Below are 24,991 nucleotides of genomic sequence, written 5' to 3'. Positions count from 1 at the left end.
ACAATGAGAACACATGGCCACAGGGAGGGGAACATCACACACCTGGGCCTGTCGTGGTGGGGGTTGGGGGTTAGGGGAGGGATGGCATTAAAAGGAATACCTAATGTAGATGACAGGTTGATGGGTGCAGCAAACCACCATGGCACATGTATACCTACATAACAAAAGTGCACATTCTGCACATGTATCCCAGATATTAAGGTATATTAATAATAAAAATAATCTCCCATTGTGTACATTGTTTTTTCACTTTCTTGATGGAGTCTTTTGAAGCAAAAAGCTTTTAATTTTAATGACGTCCAAGTTATCTATTATTTCTTTTGTCGCTTGTGCTTTGGCGTTTTATATATAATAGGAATCCATTGCCTAATTCAAGATCACAAAGATTTACTTTGATGTTTTCTTCCAAGAGTGTTACAGTTTTTTTTTTTTTTTTTTTTACTTTTTTGTATGACTTTTCTTCTTTCTTTTTTTTTTTTTTATTATACTTTAAGTTCTAGGGTACATGTGCATAACGTGCAGGTTTGTTACATATGTATACTTATGCCATGTTGGTGTGCTGCACCCATCAACTCGTCAGCACCCATCAATTCATCATTTATATCATGTATAACTCCCCAGTGCAATCCCTCCCTCCTCCCCCCTCCCCATGATAGGTCCCAGTGTGTGATGTTCCCCTTCCCGAGTCCAAGTGATCTCATTGTTCAGTTCCCACCTATGAGTGAGAACATGCGGTGTTTGGTTTTCTCTTCTTGTGATAGTTTGCTAAAAATGATGGTTTCCAGCTGCATCCATGTCCCTACAAAGGACGCAAACTCATCCTTTTTTATGGCTGCATAGTATACCATGGTGTATATGTGCCACATTTTCTTAATCCAGTCTGTCACAGATGGACATTTGGGTTGATTCCAAGTCTTTGCTATTGTGAATAGTGCTGCAATAAACATACGTGTGCATGTGTCTTTGTAGTAGAATAATTTATAATCCTTTGGGTATATACCCAGTAGTGGGATGGCTGGGTCATATGGTACATCTAGTTCTAGATCCTTGAGGAATTGCCATACTGTTTTCCATAATGGTTGAACTAGTTTACAATCCCACCAACAGTGTAAAAGTATTCCTATTTCTCCACATCCTCTCCAACACCTGTTTCCTGACTTCTTAATGATTGCCATTCTAACTGGTGTGAGATGGTATCTCACTGTGGTTTTGATTTGCATCTCTCTGATGGCGAGTGATGATGAGCATTTTTTCATGTGTCTGTTGGCTGTATGAATGTCTTCATTTGAGAAATGTCTGTTCATATCCTTTGCCCACTTTTTGATGGGGTTGTTTGTTTTTTTCTTGTAAATTTGTTTGAGTTCTTTGTAGATTCTGGATATTAGCCCTTTGTCAGGTGAGTAGGTTGCAAAAATTTTCTCCCATTCTGTAGGTTGCCTGTTCACTCTGATGGTAGTTTCTTTTGCTGTGCAAAAGCTCTTTAGTTTAATGAGATCCCATTTGTCAATTTTGGCTTTTGTTGCCGTTGCTTTTGGTGTTTTAGACATGAAGTCCTTGCCCATGCCTATGTCCTGAATGGTACTACCTAGATTTTCTTCTAGGGTTTTTATGGTATTAGGTCTAACATTTAAGTCTCTAATCCATCTTGAATTAATCTTCGTATAAGGGGTAAGGAAAGGATCCAGTTTCAGCTTTTTACTTATGGCTAGCCAATTTTCCCAGCACCATTTATTAAATAGGGAATCCTTTCCCCATTTCTTGTTTCTCTCAGGTTTGTCAAAGATCAGATGGCTATAGATGTGTGGTATTATTTCTGAGGACTCTGTTCTGTTCCATTGGTCTATATCTCTGTTTTGGTACCAGTACCATGCTGTTTTGGTTACTGTAGCCTTGTAGTATAGTTTGAAGTCAGGTAGCGTGACGCCTCCAGCTTTGTCCTTCTGACTTAAGATTGTCTTGGCAATGCGGGCTCTTTTTTGGTTCCATATGAACTTTAAAGCCGTTTTTTCCAATTCTGTGAAGAAACTCATTGGTAGCTTGATGGGGATGGCATTGAATCTATAAATAACCTTGGGCAGTATGGCCATTTTCACGATATTGGTTCTTCCTATCCATGAGCATGGTATGTTCCTCCATTTGTTTGTGTCCTCTTTTATTTCACTGAGCAGTGGTTTGTAGTTCTCCTTGAAGAGGTCCTTTACATCCCTTGTAAGGTGGATTCCTAGGTATTTTATTATCTTTGAAGCAATTGTGAATGGAAGTTCATTCCTGATTTGGCTCTCTGCTTGTCTGTTACTGGTGTATAAGAATGCTTGTGATTTTTGCACATTAATTTTGTATCCTGAGACTTTGCTGAAGTTGCTTATCAGCTTAAGGAGATTTTGGGCTGAGACAATGGGGTTTTCTAAATATACAATCATGTCATCTGCAAACAGGGACAATTTGACTTCTTCTTTTCCTAACTGGATACGCTTTATTTCTTTCTCTTGCCTGATTGCCCTAGCCAGAACTTCTAAGACTATGTTGAATAGGAGTGGTGAGAGAGGGCATCCCTGTCTTGTGCCAGTTTTCAAAGGGAATTTTTCCAGTTTTTGCACATTCAGAATGATATTAGCTGTGGGTTTGTCATAAATAGCTCTTATTATTTTGAGGTACGTTCCATCAATACCGAATTTATTAGCGTTTTTAGCATGAAGGGCTGTTGAATTTTGTCAAAAGCCTTTTCTGCATCTATTGAGATAATCATGTGGTTCTTGTCTTTGGTTCTGTTTATATGCTGGATTATGTTTATTGATTTGCGAATGTTGAACCAGCCTTGCATCCCAGGGATGAAGCCCACTTGATCATGGTGGATAAGCTTTTTGATGTGCTGCTGAATCCGGTTTGCCAGTATTTTATTGAGAATTTTTGCATCGATGTTCATCAGGGATATTGGTCTAAAATTCTCTTTTTTTGTTGTGTCTCTGCCAGGCTTTGGTATCAGGATGATGTTGGCCTCATAAAATGAGTTTGAGAGGATTCCCTCTTTTTCTATTGATTGGAATAGTTTCAGAAGGAATGGTACCAGCTCCTCCTTGTACCTCTGGTAGAATTCAGCTGTGAATCCATCTGGTCCTGGACTTTTTTTGGTGGGTAGGCTATTAATTGTTGCCTCAATTTCAGAGCCTGCTATTGGTCTATTCAGGGATTCAACTTCTTCCTGGTTTAGTCTTGGGAGAGTGTAAGTGTCCAGGAAATTATCCATTTCTTCTAGATTTTCTAGTTAATTTGCGTAAAGGTGTTTATAGTATTCTCTGATGGTTGTTTGTATTTCTGTGGGGTCGGTGGTGATATCCCCTTTATCATTTTTTATTGCGTCTATTTGATTCGTCTCTCTTTTCTTCTTTATTAGTCTTGCTAGCAGTCTGTCAATTTTGTTGATCTTTTCAAAAAACCAACTCCTGGATTCATTGATTTTTTTGGAGGGTTTTTTGTGTCTCTATCTCCTTCAGTTCTGTTCTGATCTTAGTTATTTCTTGCCTTCTGCTAGCTTTTGAATGTGTTTGCTCTTGCCTCTCTAGTTCTTTTAATTGTGATGTTAGAGTGTCAATTTTAGATCTTTCCTGCTTTCTCTTGTGGGCATTTAGTGCTATAAATTTCCCTCTACACACTGCTTTAAATGTGTCCCAGAGATTCTGGTATGCTGTATCTTTGTTCTCATTGGTTTCAAAGAACATCTTTATTTCTGCTTTCATTTCGTTATGTACCCAGTAGTCATTCAGGAGCAGGTTGTTCAGTTTCCATGTAGTTGAGCGGTTTTGATTGAGTTTCTTAGTCCTGAGTTCTAGTTTGATTGCACTGTGGTCTGAGAGACAGTTTGTTATAATTTCTGTTCTTGTACATTTGCTGAGGAGTGCTTTACTTCCAATTATGTGGTCAATTTTGGAATAAGTGCGATGTGGTGCTGAGAAGAATGTATATTCTGTTGATTTGGGGTGGAGAGTTCTATAGATGTCTATTAGGTCCGCTTGGTGCAGAGATGAGTTCAATTCCTGGATATACTTGTTAACTTTCTGTCTCGTTGATCTGTCTAATGTTGACACTGGAGTGTTGAAGTCTCCCATTATTATTGTATGGGAGTCTAAGTCTCTTTGTCAGTCTCTAAGGACTTGCTTTATGAATCTGGGTGCTCCTGTATTGGGTGCATATATATTTAGGAGGGTTAGCTCTTCCTGTTGAATTGATCCCTTTACCATTATGTAATGGCCTTCTTTGTCTCTTTTGATCTTTGATGGTTTAAAGTCTGTTTTATCAGAGACTAGGATTGCAACCCCTGCTTTTTTTTGTTCTCCATTTGCTTGGTAGATCTTCCTCCATGCCTTTATTTTGAGCCTATGTATGTCTCTGCATGTGAGATGGGTCTCCTGAATACAGCAGACTGATGGGTCTTGACTCTTTATCCAGTTTGCCAGTCTGTGTCTTTTAATTGGAGCATTTAGTCCATTTACATTTAAGGTTAATATTGTTATGTGTGAAGTTGATCCTGTCATTATGATATTGACTGGGTATTTTGCTCGTTAGTTGATGCAGTTTCTTCCTAGCCTCAATGGTCTTTATATTTTGGCATGTTTTTGCAATGGCTGGTACCGGTTGTTCCTTTCCTTGTTTAGGGCTTCCTTCAGGGTCTCTTGTAAGGCAGGCCTGGTGGTGACAAAATCTCTAAGCATTTGCTTATCTGTAAAGTATTTTATTTCTCCTTCACTTATGAAACTTAGTTTGGCTGGATATGAAATTCTGGGTTGAAAATTCTTTTCTTTAAGAACGTTGAATATTGGCCCCCACTCTCTTCTGGCTTGTAGAGTTTCTGCCGAGAGATCTGCTGTTAGTCTGATGGGCTTCCCTTTGTGGGTAACCCGACCTTTCTCTCTGGCTGCCCTTAAGATTTTTTCCTTCATTTCAACTTTGGTGAATCTGGCAATGATGTGTCTTGGAGTTGCTCTTCTGGAGGAGTATCTTTGTGGCGTTCTCTGTATTTCCTGAATTTGAATGTTGGCCTGCCCTACTAGGTTGGGGAAGTTCTCCTGGATGATATCCTGAAGAGTGTTTTCCAACTTGGTTCCATTTTCCCCCTCACTTTCAGGCACCCCAATCAGACGTAGATTTGGTCTTTTCACATAATCCCATGCTTCTTGCAGGCTTTGTTCATTTCTTTTTCTTCTTTTTTCTTTTGGTTTCTCTTCTCACTTCATTTCATTCATTTGATCCTCAATCGCTGATACTCTTTCTTCCAGTTGATCGAGTCGGTTACTGAAGCTTGTGCATTTGTCACGTATTTCTCGTGTCATGGTTTTCATCTCTGTCATTTCGTTTATGATCTTCTCTGCATTAATTAGTCTAGCTGTCAATTCTTCCACTCTTTTTTCAAGATTTTTAGTTTCTTTGCGCTGGGTACGTAATTCCTCCTTTAGCTCTGAGAAGTTTGATGGACTGAAGCCTTCTTCTCTCATCTCGTCAAAGTCATTCTCTGACCAGCTTTGATCCGTTGCTGGCGATGGGCTGCGCTCCTTTGCAGGGGGAGATGCGCTCTTATTTTTTGAATTTCCAGCTTTTCTGCCCTGCTTCTTCCCCATCTTTGTGGTTTTATCTGTCTCTGGTCTTTGATGATGGTGACGTACTGATGCGGTTTTGGTATAGGTGTCCTTCCTGTTTCATAGTTTTCCTTCTGACAGTCAGAAGGACTGTCTGTTGGTCTGTTGGAGATTGCTTGAGGTCCACTCCAGACCCTGTTTGCCTGGGTATGAGCAGCAGAGGTTGCAGAAGATAGAATATTGCTGAACAGCAAGTGTACCTGTCTGATTCTTCCTTTGGAAGTTTCCTCTCAGGGGTGTACTCCACCCTGTGAGGTGTGGGGTGTCAGACTGCCCCTAGTGGGGGATGTCTCCCAGCTAGGCTACTCAGGGGTCAGGGACCCACCTGAGCAGGCAGTCTGTCCGTTCTCAGATCTCAACCTCCGTGTTGGGAGATCCACGGCTCTCCCCAAAGCTGTCAGACAGAGTCGTTTGCGTCTGCACCGGCCCCCGCTGCTTCCCCTGTTGGTCTTCAGCTGTGCGCTCTCCCCAGAGGTGGAGACTACAGACAGGCAGGCTTCCTTGAGCTGCTGTGAGCTCCACCCAGTTCGAGCTTCCCAGTGGCTTTGTTTACCTACTTAAGCCTTAGCAATGGGGGGCGCCCCTCCCCCAGCCTCGCTGCTGCCTTGCAGATAGATTGCCGCAGACTGCTGTGTTAGCAGTGAGGGAGGCTCCGTGGGCGTGGGACCCTCCCGGCCAGGTGTGGGATATATTCTCCTGGTGTGCCTGTATGCTTAAAGCGCAGTATTGGGGTGGGAGTTACCCGATTTTCCAGGTGTTGTGTGTCTCAGTTCCCCTGGCTAGGAAAACGGATTCCCTTCCCCCTTGGCTTCCAGGTGAGGCAATGCCTCGCCCTGCTTCAGCTCTCGGTGGTCAGGCTGCAGCAGTTGACCCGCACTGATTGTCCGGCACTCCCTAGTGAGATGACCCCAGTACCTCAGTTGAAGATGCAGAAATCACCGGTCTTCTGTGTTGCTCGCGCTGGGAGTTGGAGACTGGAGCTGTTCCTATTCGGCCATCTTGCTCCGCCCCCCGTGTTACAGTTTTATCTCTTACATTTAGGTCTTTGATCCATTTCGAGTTCATTTTTGTGTATGGTGTGAAATATGGATCCAACTTTATTCTTTTGCATACAGATAGTAGTCATAGAATCATTTTTTGAAAAGACTCTTCCCCATGGAATTGTCTTGGCAAGTTTGTGAAACTCATTTGACCCTAAAAGGGGGTTTATCTCCAGTCTCTCACTTCTGTTTCATTAATCTATATATCTATCCTTGAGATTGAGAGTACTAGCTAGTAATTAACCAATTAAGAACTCTTTACTTGGCCGGGCACGGTGGCTCACTCTAGTAATCCCAGCACTTTGGGGGGCCAAGGTGGGTGGATCACGAGGTCAGGAGTTCGAGACCAGCCTGACCAATAAGGTGAAATTCCGTCTCTACTAAAAACACAAAAATTAGCTGGGCGTGGTGGCGCGTGCCTGTAGTCCCAGCTGCTCAGGAGGCTCAGGCGGGAGAATGGCTTGAACTCAGGAGGCGGAGGTTGCAATGAACCGAGATTATGTTACTGCACTCCAGCCTGGGCGACAGAGCAAGACTCCGTCTCAAACAAAACAAAACCTCTTTGCTCAATACTCCTATTTAATAGCAATGATTGCTGCTAATGTGATTCTAATACTTTTTGGGCATGCCATTATTGCTTAATTTCAGAGCAAACTTTCTGGAACTGATAAACAATAAGCTCTTCTTAAGAAATTAAAGTACATTAAAATAAATTGCTTTCAGGGGTTCTTAAACAAGTTCAAGACCTCCTGGGTGTGATACATTTGAGGGAGAAATAGCTGGCCTAGTTCACTGGCCACATTAATCAGAAAGTCTCCCACCTTCTCTTTAGAGATAAGCACTCTCAAATATCATTACTAATAAGCTGGGGGAGGGCTGGGTTTCCACTCGCATCAGTTACTTTCTCTCCTCCGAGAAAATCTTGCAGCCGCTAGAATTTTGGACCCCTTTGCTAGGAGGCAATTAACAAATTGCATTTTTACTCTCAAAGTTGAGAAAGAGTGGCCCATGCCCTGCCGGCACGCTTCCAACACGTCGCCCTGGCCTGAAGATGTCCACAGTCGGGTTCGCACCCCGTGGTCACCTAAGGCTTCCAGAGCGCCGGAGCCGGTGTACAGGACCTGCTCCTCCAGGGTCCCAATCTGGGTCTCCAGCGGTCCTTCCTGTCTACTTTCTTCTCGCGGCGCACCCCTTTGGGCCTTGTCTAAACAAGGGTACCGCTGGTCCGGAGTTGCATTTGTTCGCTCCCTCCTGGGTTCTGGCAGCGCTACATCCCCGGGGCTGCTCCGGGTTCTGGCCAGATAGCAGAGTCAGAGTCGAGACGCAAGTCCCCTGCGCCGGCCAAGGGTGCCGCTGGGACTCGCGCCGAGTGGGCGAAGGCGGGGACCAGAGGCTCCCGAGGTGGCGCAACGCGCACAGGTGGCGCCAGGCCAGGCCAGGCTCGGGCAGGTGAGGCTAGGTGTGGTCGGGAAGGGGCGGTCGGACCGGCCCCACCCCGCCTCGGTTCAGCAAGTGGGACAGCTTGTTGGGGCTCGCTTGGCAAGGGGACGCGGGGACAAGGTGCGCGGACGCAGGTACGGGAGGACGCGGCTGCGGGGACCTGGGGGCGCAGGACTAGGGCAGCAGGCCCGGCCCGCACGGCTTTCCCGGAAAGCGCTGCCCAGCGCCGCGGCGATGCCCTCGCTGTGGAGAGAAATCCTCTTGGAGTCGCTGCTGGGTAAGCCGAAGCGCCTCCCAGCGCGTTTGCTGGTGCCAGCTCTCCCGGTCCTGTCCAGAGCCGCGGTGGTAGGCCAGGTTGGCTGAGTTCGGGTAGGAGGAAAAGGGCGCTCCGTGCCCAGAGTGGAGATGCTTATCGTCCCCTGGGAACTTTTCCTACTGAAGGGAATAAAGGAAAAGACCTAGATGGAAGTCCTCAAACTGAGTTTGCGAGGCGCCCGCAGAAGACGCCGTCGCCCGAGTTCCCAGCAGCTCTGGGATTGTGCCCAAGGAGCGCGAATTCCCCTCCTGTCGGCCTTGACCCGGCGAGGCCGGTATAGTCCCCAAAGACCCCCACTCGTGGCCCTTAAGTTTAACTTAATACAATTCAGTGCTGAACTTTAAAATTCAGAAGGAAAGGGGCACCCGTTTTCCCCAGGAGCTGTAGGTGAACACCCGGCGGCAGCTGCTGCCGTGGGCTGGGCCCAGGACAAGTGGCCCCGGTGTCGGCTGCACACTTGGGCATTTGGCGAAAAACATCGGACTCGAGTCTCATGTGCTCTCTCACCAGCTTTACAAAATCCCAAGGACAATTTTATTGGTGTAATTCTGTCGGAGCTGTGTGAGTAATAAAATCAAAGTTCCCAGACAAACATTTGGGATATTGCTGGAATCCCAGGTTCGTTACAAAACAAAGATCCCTCTGGTGTGGGTGGGGCGCCTTCCTGAGAACTTGATTTTCTGGGAGCTAGTAATTCTCAGGAGGGCTTCAGATTATTATTTTTTTTTCTGGCTCAGCCTGTATCTATAAGTTGGGAGATGTACAGTGCCTAGCATTCAATAAGTACCTCAGGTGCTAGTACTCAGTGCACTTGATCTCAGTTAATCCTCCCAACAACTCTGAAGGGGTTGAAAGTTTTGCAGACTAAGAAGCGGAGTTGGAAAGTCAGTTGGCAGAAAGTTCCCACACCTAGTAGTTAGAGGGGCTACCTTTGGACCCAGGCTGCTTAGAGTTATGGCAACTCTGACATTTGCTACTTGTGTAACCTTAGGTACTCATTTATCTTTCTGAGTCTCAGGGTTTTGCTTGTTGTTTTGTTCTTTCTTAGTTAGTTTTTGCATTTATAAGAGGCGAGTGGAAATACTAGCCATCTCATAGCATAGGGGGCTGTATAAGGAATGAGACAGATGTTCCGTGTTTAATACTTAGCACCAATCCTAGTGCGTGGCAAGTGCCCATAGCGTTAATTATCATCATTGCTCAAGATTATACAGCGGTTGTCGGCAGAGGTGCAACTTACTTCAGATCTGGGTATTCCACTACCCTGCACTGCCTCCTAAGGTTTGGACTGAAAATGGTCTACTCAAGGGAATGACTGCTGCCTCACTCAAGTGTTTTGGGTGTAGTCTGGGGTTGCAGGAGGGAGTCCTGCTGCTTGCTGCCCTTTTGGACTCTCACAATATTTTTCATTATACAGGGGACAATGTAGGTAAGAAAATTTTGTCAGTCAGGGTCCTGACGGGAAGCCAAATTCAACTCAGATGGTCCAAATGAATAGGACTTAATAAAGAGATTGTCTACAGCCATATAGGCAAGGAACAAGCAAGGGATGCTGAGAGACTCATGGCAGCAGGAAGCCATCCTCTACCAGGGCCTGATGTGAGGAGGGGGGGAATACGTACGTTTCACCAGAAATTTCACTTCTGGGAATATATCCTACGGGTATACTCAGAGTCATGCATTACATATTGACATTTCACTAGGAAATTGCCATCACTTTTCTGTCTGTCGGTCTCTTAAGGCACAACACAGTCAGTGCAGCGAGTTCTGCGAATCCCTACACAGGTGTAGTGCTCTTGTTTTGTTTCCTGTCAGTGGAAACAACTGGAACCCAGTTCAGGCCAGAGTCATAAAGAAGAATGGCCAGCCCTAGTGGCTGGAGTGGAGGGATAGGGCTATTGTTAGAAACAATGCCGAAGTTACACTTTCTCTCTTTAACTTTTTTTTTTTGTAGGATATATTTCTTGGTCTCTCTACCATGACCTGGGACCGATGATCTATTACTTTCCTTTGCAAACACTAGAACTCACTGGGCTTGAAGGTTTTAGTATAGCGTTCCTTTCTCCAATATTCCTAACAATTACTCCTTTCTGGAAATTGGTTAACAAGAAGTGGATGCTAACCCTGCTGAGGATGATCACTGTTGGTAAGATTTAAAAGAGTTTCTTTAATTTTTTTGTTTTAGTTAAAAATCAAGTGAGATTATGTAGACTGTTCTTTGAAAGCTAAATGTTTGAATTTAAAAAATCAAATATTTCTTTTTCCCTTACCACTACCTAAGAAGAGCTTTAGTAATTGGAAGACTAGACTGAAAGTCAATGTGTTTTACATTTACAATGTTTTTGCCAGACTAGAAAGACCTAAAAATCATTGAAATGAGTAGGGGAAAGATACTTTAAATAACTGATCAACTCTTGAATATATTGTGTTTTTCTTTCCATCTGTGACATAACACTCAGGAGCCATTTTAAAAAGTTTGTTAAATAATAATTCACAAGAAATGTGAAGATTATGATGACAAACACCACAGTAAGCAGTCAAACAAGAAACTAGGAAAAATACTTGCAACTCTTCCAAAGGGCTAATTTCTGTAATATATAGAGTTCCCACAAACCAATAATAAAAAGAGACCAACAACTCAATAGAAAAGGGGGCACAGGATCTGATCAATTCACTGGAAAGGAAATACAATGATTTGATTAAAAATGGAATCAAATGTATAGATCATAAATTATACACATACAGATATGCTTATCTATAGTTTGACAAGTAGATCAGCAAAGAATAGTCTGACTGCACTGTGCAGTCAGGGTGGGGAAACAGGCACTCATACATTGCTGGTGCGTGTCCATTGGCACAACCTCTATAGAGAATAATTTAGTAGTAGTATCAAAATTACAAATAAGCACATTTCACCAGAAATTCTACTTCTAGAAATATATCCTGCAGATATACTCACAGTCATGTGTTGCATGGTGACATTTCACTACGACACTGCCATCGCTTTTCTGAAGGCACAACACAGTCAGTGCATTGACTTCTGTGGATCCCCACAAAGGTATAGAGCTCTTGTTTTGTTTTGTGTCAGTAAAGATGAAGTCTCGCTATGTTGCTCAGCTGGTCTCGAACTCCTGAGCTCAAGCCATTCTCCCTGGCCTCCCACAGTGCTGAGATTATAGGTGTGAGCCACTGCTCATGGCCTAGAGCTCTTGTTTTTAAAACAACTCAGACTCAGAAGGATAGTGGTAAAAACTCCTGAAAAGTGTGCCCTTTACAAAGTTGGTGTCCATAGGAATTGAAAGACGTGTCAAATGGTCTTGAACTTTTCAGCTCCAGAAATAACAAATTAAGTTTCCTATCCTGAACTGAGTATATAGTAATTGATTTCAAATGGCATTGGCTTACAGTATCCTTCCATGACCCACCATAGCTCTGAGTCTTGCAAGATTCATTTTCTTATCACACTTCAGGTTGATTTTATGGGAGTGATCTCATAGGTGATACTTTCTTGTCACCTTTGGTGCTGCCTATGTTGACCTTACCTATACATCCACAGACTGAGTGGAAACTCGGACAGTTTCCATTACTTTAATCCATTTTTGGCCCAGTAACTTCTGGTGACTGTAAGGGATGTGATATAAAATAAGTTTGGGGTAGATATTCTATTTTATTTCTATGCTTCCTGTTCCCTTTTCACTTTCTTCCTCCATGAAAACCTATCACCTTGAGCAGAAGTAGAATTATATTTGGAAATATGAAATAGGTAGGGAACATTACTCAGAGTTGAGGAGGAAGTGGCCAATCTCTGCTAAATGCTGCTCCAGGTGACCATTGAGCTTTGTTTTTGCTAAACAGAGGCTGAAGTAAGCCATGACTTGCTTTAAAACTCCCTTCAAATGCTTCTTAAGGACATGAAACAACTTTGTTTTTAGAGTCCTGAGATATTCTTATATAAATACAGAGAGGGTATGAGCGTTACATGCCATCTCACTTCTGGCACCTCAGATACTCTAGGTTAATTAAACCAGTTCATACTCCTATCAATTTAGATTATTTTTGACCCACCAGGATGGCTATAATCAAAAAAGACAGACAATAATAAGTGTTGGCAAGGATGTGGAGAAATGGGAACCTTCACACATTACTGGTAGAAATGTAAGAAATGTAAAATGGCACAGCTGCTTTGGCAAAGTGTAACAGAAACAGTTATCATATGATCTAACAACTCTATTCCTTGGTATATACCCAAGAAAAACAGAAGCATCTGCTCACACATAAACTTATACACAAATCTTCATAGCAGCATTATTCATGAGAGCCACAAAATGGAAACAACCTAAATGCCCATCAACTGATACATGGATAAACAAAATGTAGTATATACATGCAATGGAATATTATGTAGCTATGAGAAGTAATGAAACACTGATACATGCTACAACCTGGATGCACCCTGAAAATATTATGGTAAGAGAAAGAAGGCAGTCACAAAAGGCCACATATTGTACACTTTAATATGAAATGTCCAGAACCGGAAAAATTCGTAGAGACAGAAAATAGATTAGTGGTTGCCAGAGGCTAGGGGATGTGGAGAGAAGGGAATGAGAAGTGACCTGCTAATGGGGATGTGGCTTCTTCTTGGGGTGATGAAATTTTTCTGGAATTTGATAGTGGTGATTGTTGCACAACTTTATGAGTATACTAAAAATCATTGAATTGTATATTTTAACATGGTGACTTTTATGATATGTGAATTGTATTTCAATAAAAATTTTAAATACATATATAAAATTATACATCAACTATGTCTTCTTGAGTATAAAGATGGTATCAGATAACATTCATCAAATGCAGATTATGGAGTTCCAATCCATGCTTGCCAGGACTGCTTAGCTCTCCCTATTTTGTTTGTAGGCAGCATAGCCTCATTCCAGGCTCCAAATGCCAAACTTCGACTGATGATTCTTGCACTTGGGGTGTCTTCCTCGCTGATAGTGCAAGCTGTGACTTGGTGGTCAGGAAGTCGTTTGCAAAGGTATGGTTAATGTTTCATGTACTTATAGTCAGTTACCAAAGGGAAACCTGGGGCCAGGAGTTCCAGGTTATAGTTTTTACCTTCCATACGGTCTTGTTGAAGTCTCCTTTTTTTCCTTTTCCCAAAACAAGGACGTGAACACTTGCCATCAATCTCAATAAGGTTTTGAAAATTAAAGAATTATAGCAAGTTGCTTAAGTTGCTATATAGAGGCTAAGTCACGTTCATTATTGCAGATTACCAACAAGACTATTTCAGCTACTTATTCTATGAAACTGTGAAATTCATGATGGACATAGTACATTGAGTCCACATAAAAAGTGTTTAAAAATACTTTTGCACTTACAGGTACCTCAGAATTTGGGGATTCATTTTAGGACAGATTGTTCTTGTTGTTCTACGCATATGGTACACTTCACTAAACCCAGTCTGGAGTTATCAGATGTCCAACAAAGTGATACTGACATTAAGTGCCATAGCCACACTTGATCGTATTGGCACAGGTAATATAGTAACTTTGGAATTTTCTCTTTTGCAGAGCTTACATTTCCTATGTGAATGTTCCACATCTTGGAAAGAAAATCTATAAAAGTAATCTTTCTGCATTATATCTATATTTCAGCTTTTTCTTCCTCTGAAATAATAATTGGTGCAACCAGTGGGCTATTTGCTAAGCAGGAGGCACATTTTCCTTGCCTGTACAGACAGAGGGTGAAAATAAAATACCATCACTGGTTTGTAGCACCGTGGCAGTGGGAGACGGGAACCAGGCCTTATACCCCAGCTCTCATTCGGCTCTGTCTTCCTCCTCCTTCCCCCTGGTCAGGGCTGTCTAGGATGGGATTCTCCATCCTCCACCTCCACACTGACCCAGTACATCTGTAACACTAAGGAAAGTTTCTGTGACCTATAGCTGTCCCTGGAACTTCCTGTGTTTTTTTCTTCCAGAGGTCTGAAGCTCCAAATCTAAGACTTGAAAAGAAAGGAAACCTTGCATATGCATACCAACTTTCCAATCACCTGTATCTCCCAGGGGCCAGCTTTCTCTGACACAGAAACATGCCCAGCTTGGAGTTTGTTTTATAAACCAACCCGAGACTCTTCTAAAAAGAAGGGAGAAGTATTAGTGGATTCTAGTTAACTTGCTCCTAGCTTTTTGTGTAACTCTCAGTGAGTCACTGTTCTGTAACTACAAGGTGAAATATCACAGATTAATGGAAGTTTAGAGGGTATCGGCTCACCACAAACAAAGTGCTTGTATAATTTCCCCTGTGCCCCCTAGTTTGGCATGAAATGAGAATAGAGGGAAATTATGTCAGTAAATTGACCACATGATATTAATAGCAGAAGACTTAGAACTTGGTCTGGTCCCCTAACATATGTTTTACATTCATATCTAGAGGCAGAGACTCGGGCAGCCCATTTCACAGGTACAGCTTGATAAAGATCTGAACTTCAGGGTACTGTTCACATTTCCTGACTTTTCTTCTATCTGGCCTCTGTTTTAAATGTATGTGACCCAGTTCCTGGCTGGCAGTCCCTTCCTCCATTTCTGCTCTGTGCCTTTCTTTATAAAACTGACTGTTCATCATGCACCTTCTCAGCCTATCTGAGCATACCAAGTATTTTTTGTAGTTTCCTTTGAAGATTTGTTGGGTCCTGTGTGGGGGTGGGGTCACCCACTGTCATACACTGCATTTCACTCAGCAAATTCAGTTTAGATGGCTCTTTTTCCTCAAAACTCTCTGCTGAGCCCCCATATCCCTGGCCTCCCTTCTGTCACTACCGCCCTCCCCCACTCCATCCCATCCCCACTGCTCTCAGCTCTGCCCCTCCTCCCTCTGATCCTGTTAATGTCAGAGAAGCTTTCTTGGGAAATTAGACTGCCAGTCATACAGTCAGACCCTAAGACCTTCCTTCCATCCTGTAGAGGGTAGGATGGGGGTCACAAAGTGTCTGCCCAATATGCTCTCTCTATTTCTATGAAGGAGTCCTCCTGCTGGCATCTTCTCCAGTTGTTACAGTTTTGTGTGTAAAGTCATTACTGTGATGAATTGGACCTCTTGGCTAAATAGTACCAAGGAGCTACAATGCCTAAGCTCCAATCCCAGGTTCCTAGGTTCTCTTTATTAGCTGTGTGAACTTGGAAAGGCTACCTGATCTCTCTGGGTCTGTTTTCTTGTTTTTGAGACTGAGTTTCACTCTTGTTGCCTGGGCTGGAGTGCAGTGTTGCAATCTCGGCTCACTGCAACCCCCACCTCCCAGGTTCAAGTGATTTTCCTGACTCTGCCTCCCGAGTAGCTGGGATTACAGGTGTCTGCTACTGTGCCTGGCTAATTTTTTTTTTTTTTTTTGTATTTTTAGTACAGACAGGTTTCACCATGTTGACCAGGCTGGTTTCAAACTCCTGACCTCAGGTGATCCACTCGTCTCGGCCTCCCAAAGTACAGGGATTACAGGCACGAGCCACTGCATCCTGCCCTGTTTTCTAATCTGTAAAATAGGATTAATAGTAGAGCCTACCTCATAAAGTTGTTGTGAAAGTTAAATGAGTTAATATAAAGTCAATATACAGGGCTCGGAAGAGGGGTTGGTGCACAGTGGCTGCTCAATCAATGCACTGCATCCACAGAGGGTTAGATGACAGCCCTGTTCTTTGGGAGGAAGCAGCCTGTGTACTGGAAATGTTCCACTCAATTTGTACATTTGTTCTCGGACACTTTTTCTGCAATGCCTTAACTTCACATGAAGCAAATAATTTTCTGCATTTTCACCTGTTGAATTCCAAAATGCCTTTTCTCCCTTAAACCATTCCTTATCTGGCCTGCATGGAATTATCTCTCCCACTAAATAGCTGTCAGCATGTTTAGCTTCGTAGTTTAGTTGCATGTCTCATCTCCTCTTCTGAAGTAAGCTTCTTGAAGCCAAATACCATTTCTTCCTTAATGTCTGCTAAATATAGGGTGCAAATTTCCATATAACTAAACTTTTTCCATATATGTATTTTTAAATTCTAGATGGTGACTGCAGTAAACCTGAAGAAAAGAAGACTGGCGAGGCAGCCACGGGGATGGCCTCTAGACCCAACTGGCTGCTGGCAGGGGCTGCCTTTGGTAGCCTTGTGTTCCTCACCCACTGGGTTTTTGGAGAAGTCTCTCTTGTTTCCAGATGGGCAGTGAGTGGGCATCCACATCCAGGGCCAGATCCTAACCCATTTGGGTGAGTTTGGATTTGAAAGCAATCACAAAATTGGCAGTTATACCTGGAGAAAGCAATGCCTCCTTTGTCAGACAGCTAGGTCTGTGCTAGCCAGATATTTCATACCCACTCTCCCTAGATATCAGAATATGGCATGAAATTATTGTGTGCTCTGGAGAGAAAGGCACTGGAAGGGTCTTTTCCCCTGTGCAGAAGGATTGCTGAAAAGTAGATGTGGGAGGCCCAATGGTTGCTCACAGCTAAATAAGAGGTTTCCAGAGCTTCAGCATAGACATCCCGAGGAATGCTTGCACAGAAGAATATTCTCAGTGGCGGGAGAGGAGCAGCACTCCCTGGCCATTTCCTCCAGACCCTCTGGTTATGGTTATGGGCATTTAGTAGGACAAGACCACAGTCCCCTGAGGAGACTAGGTTGACTGCCTGGGGCACAGATCTCTATTCTCAGCGAAGGAGGGCAGCCCCAGGAGATCCCTGCATCTTCTGGTACTTTCTTGTTCCAGCCGTGGGACACACAGGGAGTTAGTAGTCTGGAGTCAAGTGCTGGTCCTTGTGTTTTGTCCTTATTAACCCTCTCTCTACTCTTCCTGACACATCTTTCTCTTGTAACTGGCTCCATCTCTTCTTGCAAAAAAATTGGAGCAACTCTTAAAAGATCTGCCTCCGATATCTTTTCTCTCTTGTAGTGCTCAATTCTTACAATTGAAGGCATGCAGCTGCCTACTGGATCTTTCCCCAGCAGGGATCTGGGCATATCCCACAGGCTTGTCAACCTCAGCCTGTCCAAATCTGAACTCAGTATTTCCCAGTCCTCCACGCATGTTCTTCTTCCCCCATGCCCAGGTCCACTTTGTCTGTCCACCTCATTATCCAAACCTGAAACCAAGAGTTCGCCCAGAATTCTCCATCTTCCTCATTTTCTCCAACTCAGTTCTGTGACTTCTTTTAGATTAAACCCTTCCTCTCCATCCCTAAGCACATCTGCCTTAGTGGAGTCCTCACCATTTTTTCATTCAGGCTATTACTGTTGTCTCCTAATTGTCTCTCTTTAGCAGAATCTTCTCCACATGGCTCCAGAATGATCTCTGTAAAATGCAAATCTGATTCCACCACTCCTTTACTCATAAGCTCTCAGCAGTTTCCCCCACAATACACTGGGAAAATACTGCCCCCAATTCTCCCACATGAGGCAGGATCTGGTCCCCTACTTACCTTTCCAAATGCGTTCTAATCTTATCCTCCTGCTTCACCTGAGCCAAACCCACTTGCGGTTCTCTGGAAGTGCCAGACTCTTCCAGTCCCCCCACTGCCTGGGCTTGCTTTACTGTCTTGATGTCCTGGTAAGCCCTACTCCCTTCAAAACCCAGCTCAAACATTTCTCTGTGAATTCTTCTCTTATTACTACAGGGGATCCCTTCTTTATGCCACATACTATAATACTTTGAATCAATCAATTTTTGTGTATGTGTTATATATGTGTGTACACACACACACATATATATGTATCTGTTAGAAACTTTATTATTCTGTATTACAGATTTTAAAAAATGTCTTTCTTCCTGTCCAGATACTAAGCCCCTTGAGGGCAGGGAATGGGAAAATGAATGAATATTGATTGCTTACTCTGTGTCAAGTACTGAACAAGGACGTTTGAAAATATTATTTCATTTAGAGTCTGTATCTTCCTCCATATCTGGGAGGAAGGCAGAGAAGAAAGAAAGGAACAAAAGGACAGAGGGGAAGGAAGAAGTTTATTCCTACGTGTTAAAGCTTAGTTTCCAGAGTTACTTGTGAGAACAAGCATATGTTTTGTGGCAGAGTAAAGGAAGAATTTTAATTGTAAATGGTGAGTCCTGGTAGCCAGGAGAAACTCACCATTCAACTCTGGGCCAATCATGTTACATCCCTGGCCTTGCCTTTCTCACAAGAAGAATGTAACTAAACTTCAGGGGGAAACTTTCTCACATATATAAAATGAGGGTTTGCTTTTCAGACATTTCCTAATCCTGTATGTTAGAGTGAGACATTGAAGATGGAAATGCAACTCACAAGACCAGCATTTCCCAAACTGTGCTGGTTTGGGAAGACACAGCGTCTTCCCTGTGAGATGCTGGTTTCTTGAGATGTTAATGAGAAAAAGAAAATGCTTCTACATCAAATAGGTTGAGGAAATAGTACATTTCAATCTTCCTTTCTTTGTACTTCACAGTGCATATCAGCATATTAGAGACGTTTGGAGGTTTCCCAAAGTTATTTGAACATGGAATTCTCCTTTAGAACATCTATTAATACCTGACAGAGTAGGCGTGTTTCTCAGAACCAGCTTGAGAAATGTTGCGTTAGACCATCATCGCTCACCCTCATCATAGTAGGAATTGCTTTCTGAAATTCACCAGATTATACTTAAGGAAATGGTTCATAGGTATGTTTGATGGGGAAAAGGTGAGAGGGAGGCCCCGAAGGTGCTGAAAGGCCTTGGGAAACCAAAGGAGCAGTGTCGTCTGTGGCCCTGGGAGGACAAGGGAGGACAAACTGTGTCTTGGTCACATGTTCTGGCTTCTCCTTAGCCCACGCCAACACTAGTGACCTCATCACTCTTAGTGTTCTGTAGCACTTTCTGCCTTCTGATAATCTTCATTATTATTAGGTCTCACTATTTTGTCCAGGCTGGTCTCAAACTCCTGACCTCAAACGGTCCTCCCACCTCTGCCTCCCAAAGTGCTGGTATTACCGTCATGAGTCGCTCTGCCTGGCCCTATCTGCATTATTTATTAATGGTGTTTATTATAAGTCTCCCCCACCGGAATGTGAGCTCTATGGGAGAAAGGGATCGTTGTTCATTGATGCATCCCAAACACCTAGAACAGAGCCTGGCACATGGTGGGCACTCAAAAATATTTGTTGTTGATTTGGCAGTAGAAAAATACCCACACTGTCCTTCATGGCCTCTTCTCACATCTGGTCTTCTGTAGCCCCAGGGTCATTCTTACACAGGTAGAAGCAGGTAGTAATACGGCTACGAGCCTCACCTCAGAGCCTGAGGACCATTTCAGATTCTTAGTCCTATGTGGGCTACTGTGTTTGACCTCAAGCAGGTTACTTATGTGCTCTTTCCCCCAGTATTCTCCTCTGCAAAATGGGGATAATATTAGCAATTACCTTACAGGTGCATGAGAATTAAATGAATAATAATTACAGGGGAAAATCTTAAAATAGTGCCTAGTATATAGTGTATGCTATGTTTTTGAACCTAATTTATGTGACAGCTACTTAAATGAGTCCTATGTTCTAGCTATTATTATTTCTGGGTTTCCTTCTAAAGTTTAGTTATATTTCTTTTTTCCTCCTTTTGCAACTTTTTGCCAAAATAGCAAAATAATAAAATCATTTGTGGTTGTTTTAAAAGACACACAGCTATCAGTTATTTATCAAACTGACACTGGTCTTGGGAAGGCAGAGACTCTAGGCAAGAGCAGTATTGAGGTAGAGGAAAGAAAGAAAAAAAAGCAAACTAAATAGAAACCATTCCAATGAGTTTTTCTTTTTGTTCTTGGCAGAGTCATTTAAAATGTTACATGACCAACATGGACTGCACTTTAATAGTCTGAGAAAGCTTGGTTACTGCGTTTACATGATAAGTTGGCAGATAGCATTGATCTCATGGCGGAGTTTTTATTCCTTCTCTGTTCTGAATGTGTATAATATTGGCTCCCAGTGGGCTCTCATGATCTCACCGGTTGTTCCACACACATTATTTCTTATATGTAACCAGAGGTGGGAGGTATATTTCTATTTTATATTCGGGATGATGAAATATTACTAATGTCACATGTCTCAGAGCATGTCCTTTTTCACAGAGGTGCAGTACTGCTGTGCTTGGCAAGTGGATTAATGCTTCCAGCTTGTTCATGGTTTCGTGGTGCTGGTTTGATCTGGTGGGTTACAGGTATGTGGAATTTACCTGCAGATAGACCATCACTGAGCTTGGTTATCCAGTTTGTTTACAAGCATGCACAACTCAACTGAAAGTAGATACAACCATATAAATATGTACTGTGGCCAAATGGGCTGTTGCAACCAGCAGCAGCAACTATAACGCAGATGTCACCAAGGTCACTGGTGACTGCTTGCTCTGAGTTCCTGCTTCCTTCTACCTCCGCCTCCTCTTCCTCCTGTGGCTGTGCTGCTTTCCTGGACTACACTACCATAATACTACCTACTCTTAAAAATACATAAACAAGGCACATGTGTTAAGTAGCAGATTCATACAAATTCTTGATTTTTAATTAAAAAAATTTTATTTGTATAAATTTATGGGGTACAAGTGAGATTGATTGATTGATAATTTTTAAGTTCAGGGGTACATATGTAGGTTTGTTATATAAGTAAACTTGTGCAATGGGGGCTTGTTGTACAGATTATTTTGTTACCCAGGTAATAAGCCTAGTACCCGTTATTCTTCCTGATCTTCTCTCTCCTTCTACCCTCCTCTGGTAGACCCCAGTGTCTGTTGTTCCCCTCTTTGTGTCCATGTGTTCTTATCATTCAGTTCCCACTTAATGAGAACATGTAGCATTTGGTTTTCTGTTCCTCCATTAGTTTGCTAAGGATAATGGCCTCAAAGACCTGACCCATCTTTTCCCAGCTCCATCCATGTTCCTGCAAAGGGTATGATCTCATTCTTTTTTATAACTGCGTAGTATTCCATGGTGTATATTACCACATTTTCTTTATCCATTTTACCATTGATGGGCATTTAGGTTGATTCCATGTCTTTGCTACTGTGAATAGCGCTGCAATGAACATATGCGTGCATGTGTCTTTATGGTAGAACAATTTATATTCCTTTGGGTACGTACCCAGTAATGGGATTGCTAGGTCAAATGGTGATTCTGTTTTGGGGAATTTTCACACTGTTTTCCAAAATTGTTAGATTAATTTCCACTCTCACTAGCAGTGTATAGGTGCATAGATTGGGTAGTGGTCAAGTCAGAGTTCTTAGGCGATCCCTCACCTGATGGATAGAGTGGACCCGTTAAGTAATTCTCATGAATAGCAGATTTTACTGAGGAGATGAGGGCCGTGCATTGCCATGTTGCTAATTGCCAGACTTCTTTCACTCTTCAAGATTCCTTGCTTTTCTGTGTTTCAAAAATGCCCTTTAGAATTCCATGATGAAGCTCCATTTCCCTTTCTCCTTTACATGTAACAGTGGAGCTCCCAGCCTTCCACCCAGTTTTAGGGTCCATGTCTGCTTACTCAAAGACCTGACCCATCTTTTCCCAGTTACACCCTTTAAGACCCCAGAAGTATCAGTGAAGACAATCATGTTTTGGGCCGCCCTCTTCCCTCTCCCCTAGTCTTTGTGAAGAGGAGGGAGCATTGTACTTATTTTCCTATAATAGAATTATGCCAGCCCTCCTCCTTTCCCTTAAAAGGCAGTATTTAATGATTATAGTCAGGTTTGCTGACTCTAAGTAAAAAAAACCACTTTATTATATAGCAAATACTATATTTGGTTTATATAGCAAATACTATATTTGGTTTATGTGAAGAGAGATGAGATGTTGTTAATACATGTTAATTAAGCTGGTGATTCAGAGTGGTACACTAGATGCTGTGTTTGAGAGACTGTATCAGTAATAGAAGATTTAGGATGACAACATAACAAGTGAATTTCTGTACATCATAAGCGCCATCACATTTGCCTGGAAATGTATGTGTAATCCAGATACATGGCTAAATCGATGAGGTTAGCCAGGTCCTCTTCCTCCTGGAGCTATGTGAATACACTATTGCAGTCTTGTTGAGCTGTTTGTACTTGCTCATGTAGTTTTTGATAGGCATTGTATTTGGAGCCTGTGGAGGTTTGTGTGTACGTGGGAGTAATCTTTCTTCTCATCAGAGGGTTTATTTGTGAGATTCCTCAGGGAAAGAGCCAGGAAAATTTGTCAATGCTGAGTTTGCATTGAGCATATACAGAAGCTTCTTAATCTGCATATAACTTGGAAAAGGAAAAAGAAATGCATTGAGCATTTGTTCAGCATTTATATCATGCCTTTTCTCATAAAGTATAAGCAAAGTGCTTATTGAGCAGGTAGTTAACAGCTTCATTTTAACCTTAAGAACACAGAGAAATAGACTGTCAGTTAAAGAACAGAAAAGCTGTGAACCTATAGTGTTATACTTATTTCCCCAGACAAATAAGGTCATATCCTTGAGAGTCAAACCTAATCTAGTTTTGCTGTCTCTCTGGAGTATTAAATAGTAGCTTTAAAGACTCTAAGAGAAGCAGATTTAAGGCTTCTAGAAGGCTGTTTGCAGTAGAAGAAAGCAGGGCCATAATTCACCAGCTTCATTTTCCTTTCTGATCACTTATTCACTTGCAATAAGTTGGAGCGCAAGCTTAATTGTCTGGAGGTGGTGCCCACTTTTCACTGTGATTCATCTCTGGAAACCACACAATAAACCAAGCTGTGGCCAAAGGAATCCTGTTTTCCCACTGTACAGTTTAAGTTGACAATCCCAACTGGAGACTCAGCATGAAATTAATTATGGCAGTGACTGAACAATTTCATACAAGCAAAGATACAGGTGCTTTAAATGTTGATAGCAGTTAAATTAGTAAAGCCAGAGTTCTATTTTTAAAAAAGGCTAGATATAGTAAACACATTGATAGGACCCCATTGTACTGTAGTGTTCGGATAATTTTACTACATGGAAAACTTGATTTATTGAAAACTTATATGTGAGTTATTATAACTGTTATTGAAATAGTTACCATTACTTCCACTTGATGTCTTTGATGTTGTACAGGTTTGGGGGAGATTATTGGGAAGGCTCAAACAAAAGCAGTTAAGGAATACAGTTAAGTGAAAAAGGTAAAGTGACTAACAGTCATATCACATGCTACCATTGGTGTACAAAAAGGAAGGGAAATGCATGCACATATATATTTCTTTGTATGTGTAGAGTATCTCTGGAAGGATACAAAGGTAAGTGCTTACACTGGATTGGTTGCCTTCACTAAGGGGAACTAATGGGTGATGGGACAGAAAGTCCCTTTTGTAGCATTTGAATTCTAATTTTGAATTTATAACCTACTTAAACAGTACAATTTTGGCAGATTTAAGATGTAGAGCCTATTTAAAAATAGAAATAAAAATGATAACAGTCAAGATAAATTTGAGAGATGTTTTCATTCCCTCTAGATAATTCTCTGTAGTAAGACAAAGAGAACAATATTATTCTTTTTTTTTTTTTTTACTATTTACTTTTCTTTTTTTTAAATTTTATTTATTTTTATTATACTTCAAGTTCTAGGGTACATGTGCATAACGTGCAGGTTTGTTGCATATGTATACTTGTGCCATGTTGGTGTGCTGCACCCATCAACTCGTCAGCACCCATCAATTCATCATTTATATCATGTATAACTCCCCAATGCAATCCCTCCCCCCTCCCCCCTCCCCATGATAGGCCCCAGTGTGTGATGTTCCCCTTCCCGAGTCCAAGTGATCTCATTGTTCAGTTCCCACCTATGAGTGAGAACATGCGGTGTTTGGTTTTCTGTTCTTGTGATAGTTTGCTAAGAATGATGGTTTCCAGCTGCATCCATGTCCCTACAAAGGACGCAAACTCATCCTTTTTTATGGCTGCATAATATTCCATGGTGTATCTATGCCACATTTTCTTAATCCAGTCTGTCACAGATGGACATTTGGGTTGATTCCAAGTCTTTACTATTGTGAATAGTGCCGCAATAAACATACGTGTGCATGTGTCTCTGTAGTAGAATAATTTATAATCCTTTGGGTATATACCCAGTAGTGGGATGGCTAGGTCATATGGTACATCTAGTTCTAGATCCTTGAGGAATTGCCATACTGTTTTCCATAATGGTTGAACTAGTTTACAATCCCACCAACAGTGTAAAAGTATTCCTATTTCTCCACATCCTCTCCAACACCTGTTGTTTCCTGATTTTTTAATGATTGCCGTTCTAACTGGTGTGAGATGGTATCTCATTGGGGTTTTGATTTGCATTTCTCTGATGGCGAGTGATGATGAGCATTTTTTCATGTGTCTGTTGGCTGTATGAATGTCTTCATTTGAGAAATGTCTGTTCATATCCTTTGCCCACTTTTTGATGGGGTTGTTTGTTCTTTTCTTGTATATTTGTTTGAGTTCTTTGTAGATTCTGGATATTAGCCCTTTGTCAGATGAGTAGATTGCAAAAATTTTCTCCCATTCTGTAGGTTGCCTGTTCACTCTGATGGTAGTTTCTTTTGCTGTGCAGAAGCTCTTTAGTTTAATG

At 42.2% G+C, this 24,991-nt stretch overlaps 1 protein-coding gene across 1 annotated transcript in view; it reads left to right on the top strand.

Moving 5' to 3' along the window:
- The first annotated feature begins 8,164 nt into the window (after window positions 1–8,164).
- CWH43 (cell wall biogenesis 43 C-terminal homolog) overlaps window positions 8,165–24,991 on the top strand; it is a 118,830-nt gene continuing 102,003 nt past the window's right edge. The window contains exons 1-6 of the mRNA XM_030917603.1: window positions 8,165–8,384; window positions 10,378–10,569; window positions 13,338–13,458; window positions 13,807–13,961; window positions 16,476–16,677; window positions 20,532–20,620. Of these exons, the coding sequence (XP_030773463.1) occupies window positions 8,342–8,384; window positions 10,378–10,569; window positions 13,338–13,458; window positions 13,807–13,961; window positions 16,476–16,677; window positions 20,532–20,620 (802 nt within the window). The 5' untranslated portion in view covers window positions 8,165–8,341. The remainder of the gene's footprint in view (window positions 8,385–10,377; window positions 10,570–13,337; window positions 13,459–13,806; window positions 13,962–16,475; window positions 16,678–20,531; window positions 20,621–24,991) is intronic.

The sequence above is a fragment of the Rhinopithecus roxellana genome, chromosome 2 (assembly GCF_007565055.1).
Source record: "Rhinopithecus roxellana isolate Shanxi Qingling chromosome 2, ASM756505v1, whole genome shotgun sequence".
In the NCBI taxonomy this organism is placed as follows: domain Eukaryota; kingdom Metazoa; phylum Chordata; class Mammalia; order Primates; family Cercopithecidae; genus Rhinopithecus; species Rhinopithecus roxellana.
The sequence above is the reverse complement of the archived record's forward strand: the minus strand, read 5'-3'. Positions and strand labels throughout refer to the sequence as shown.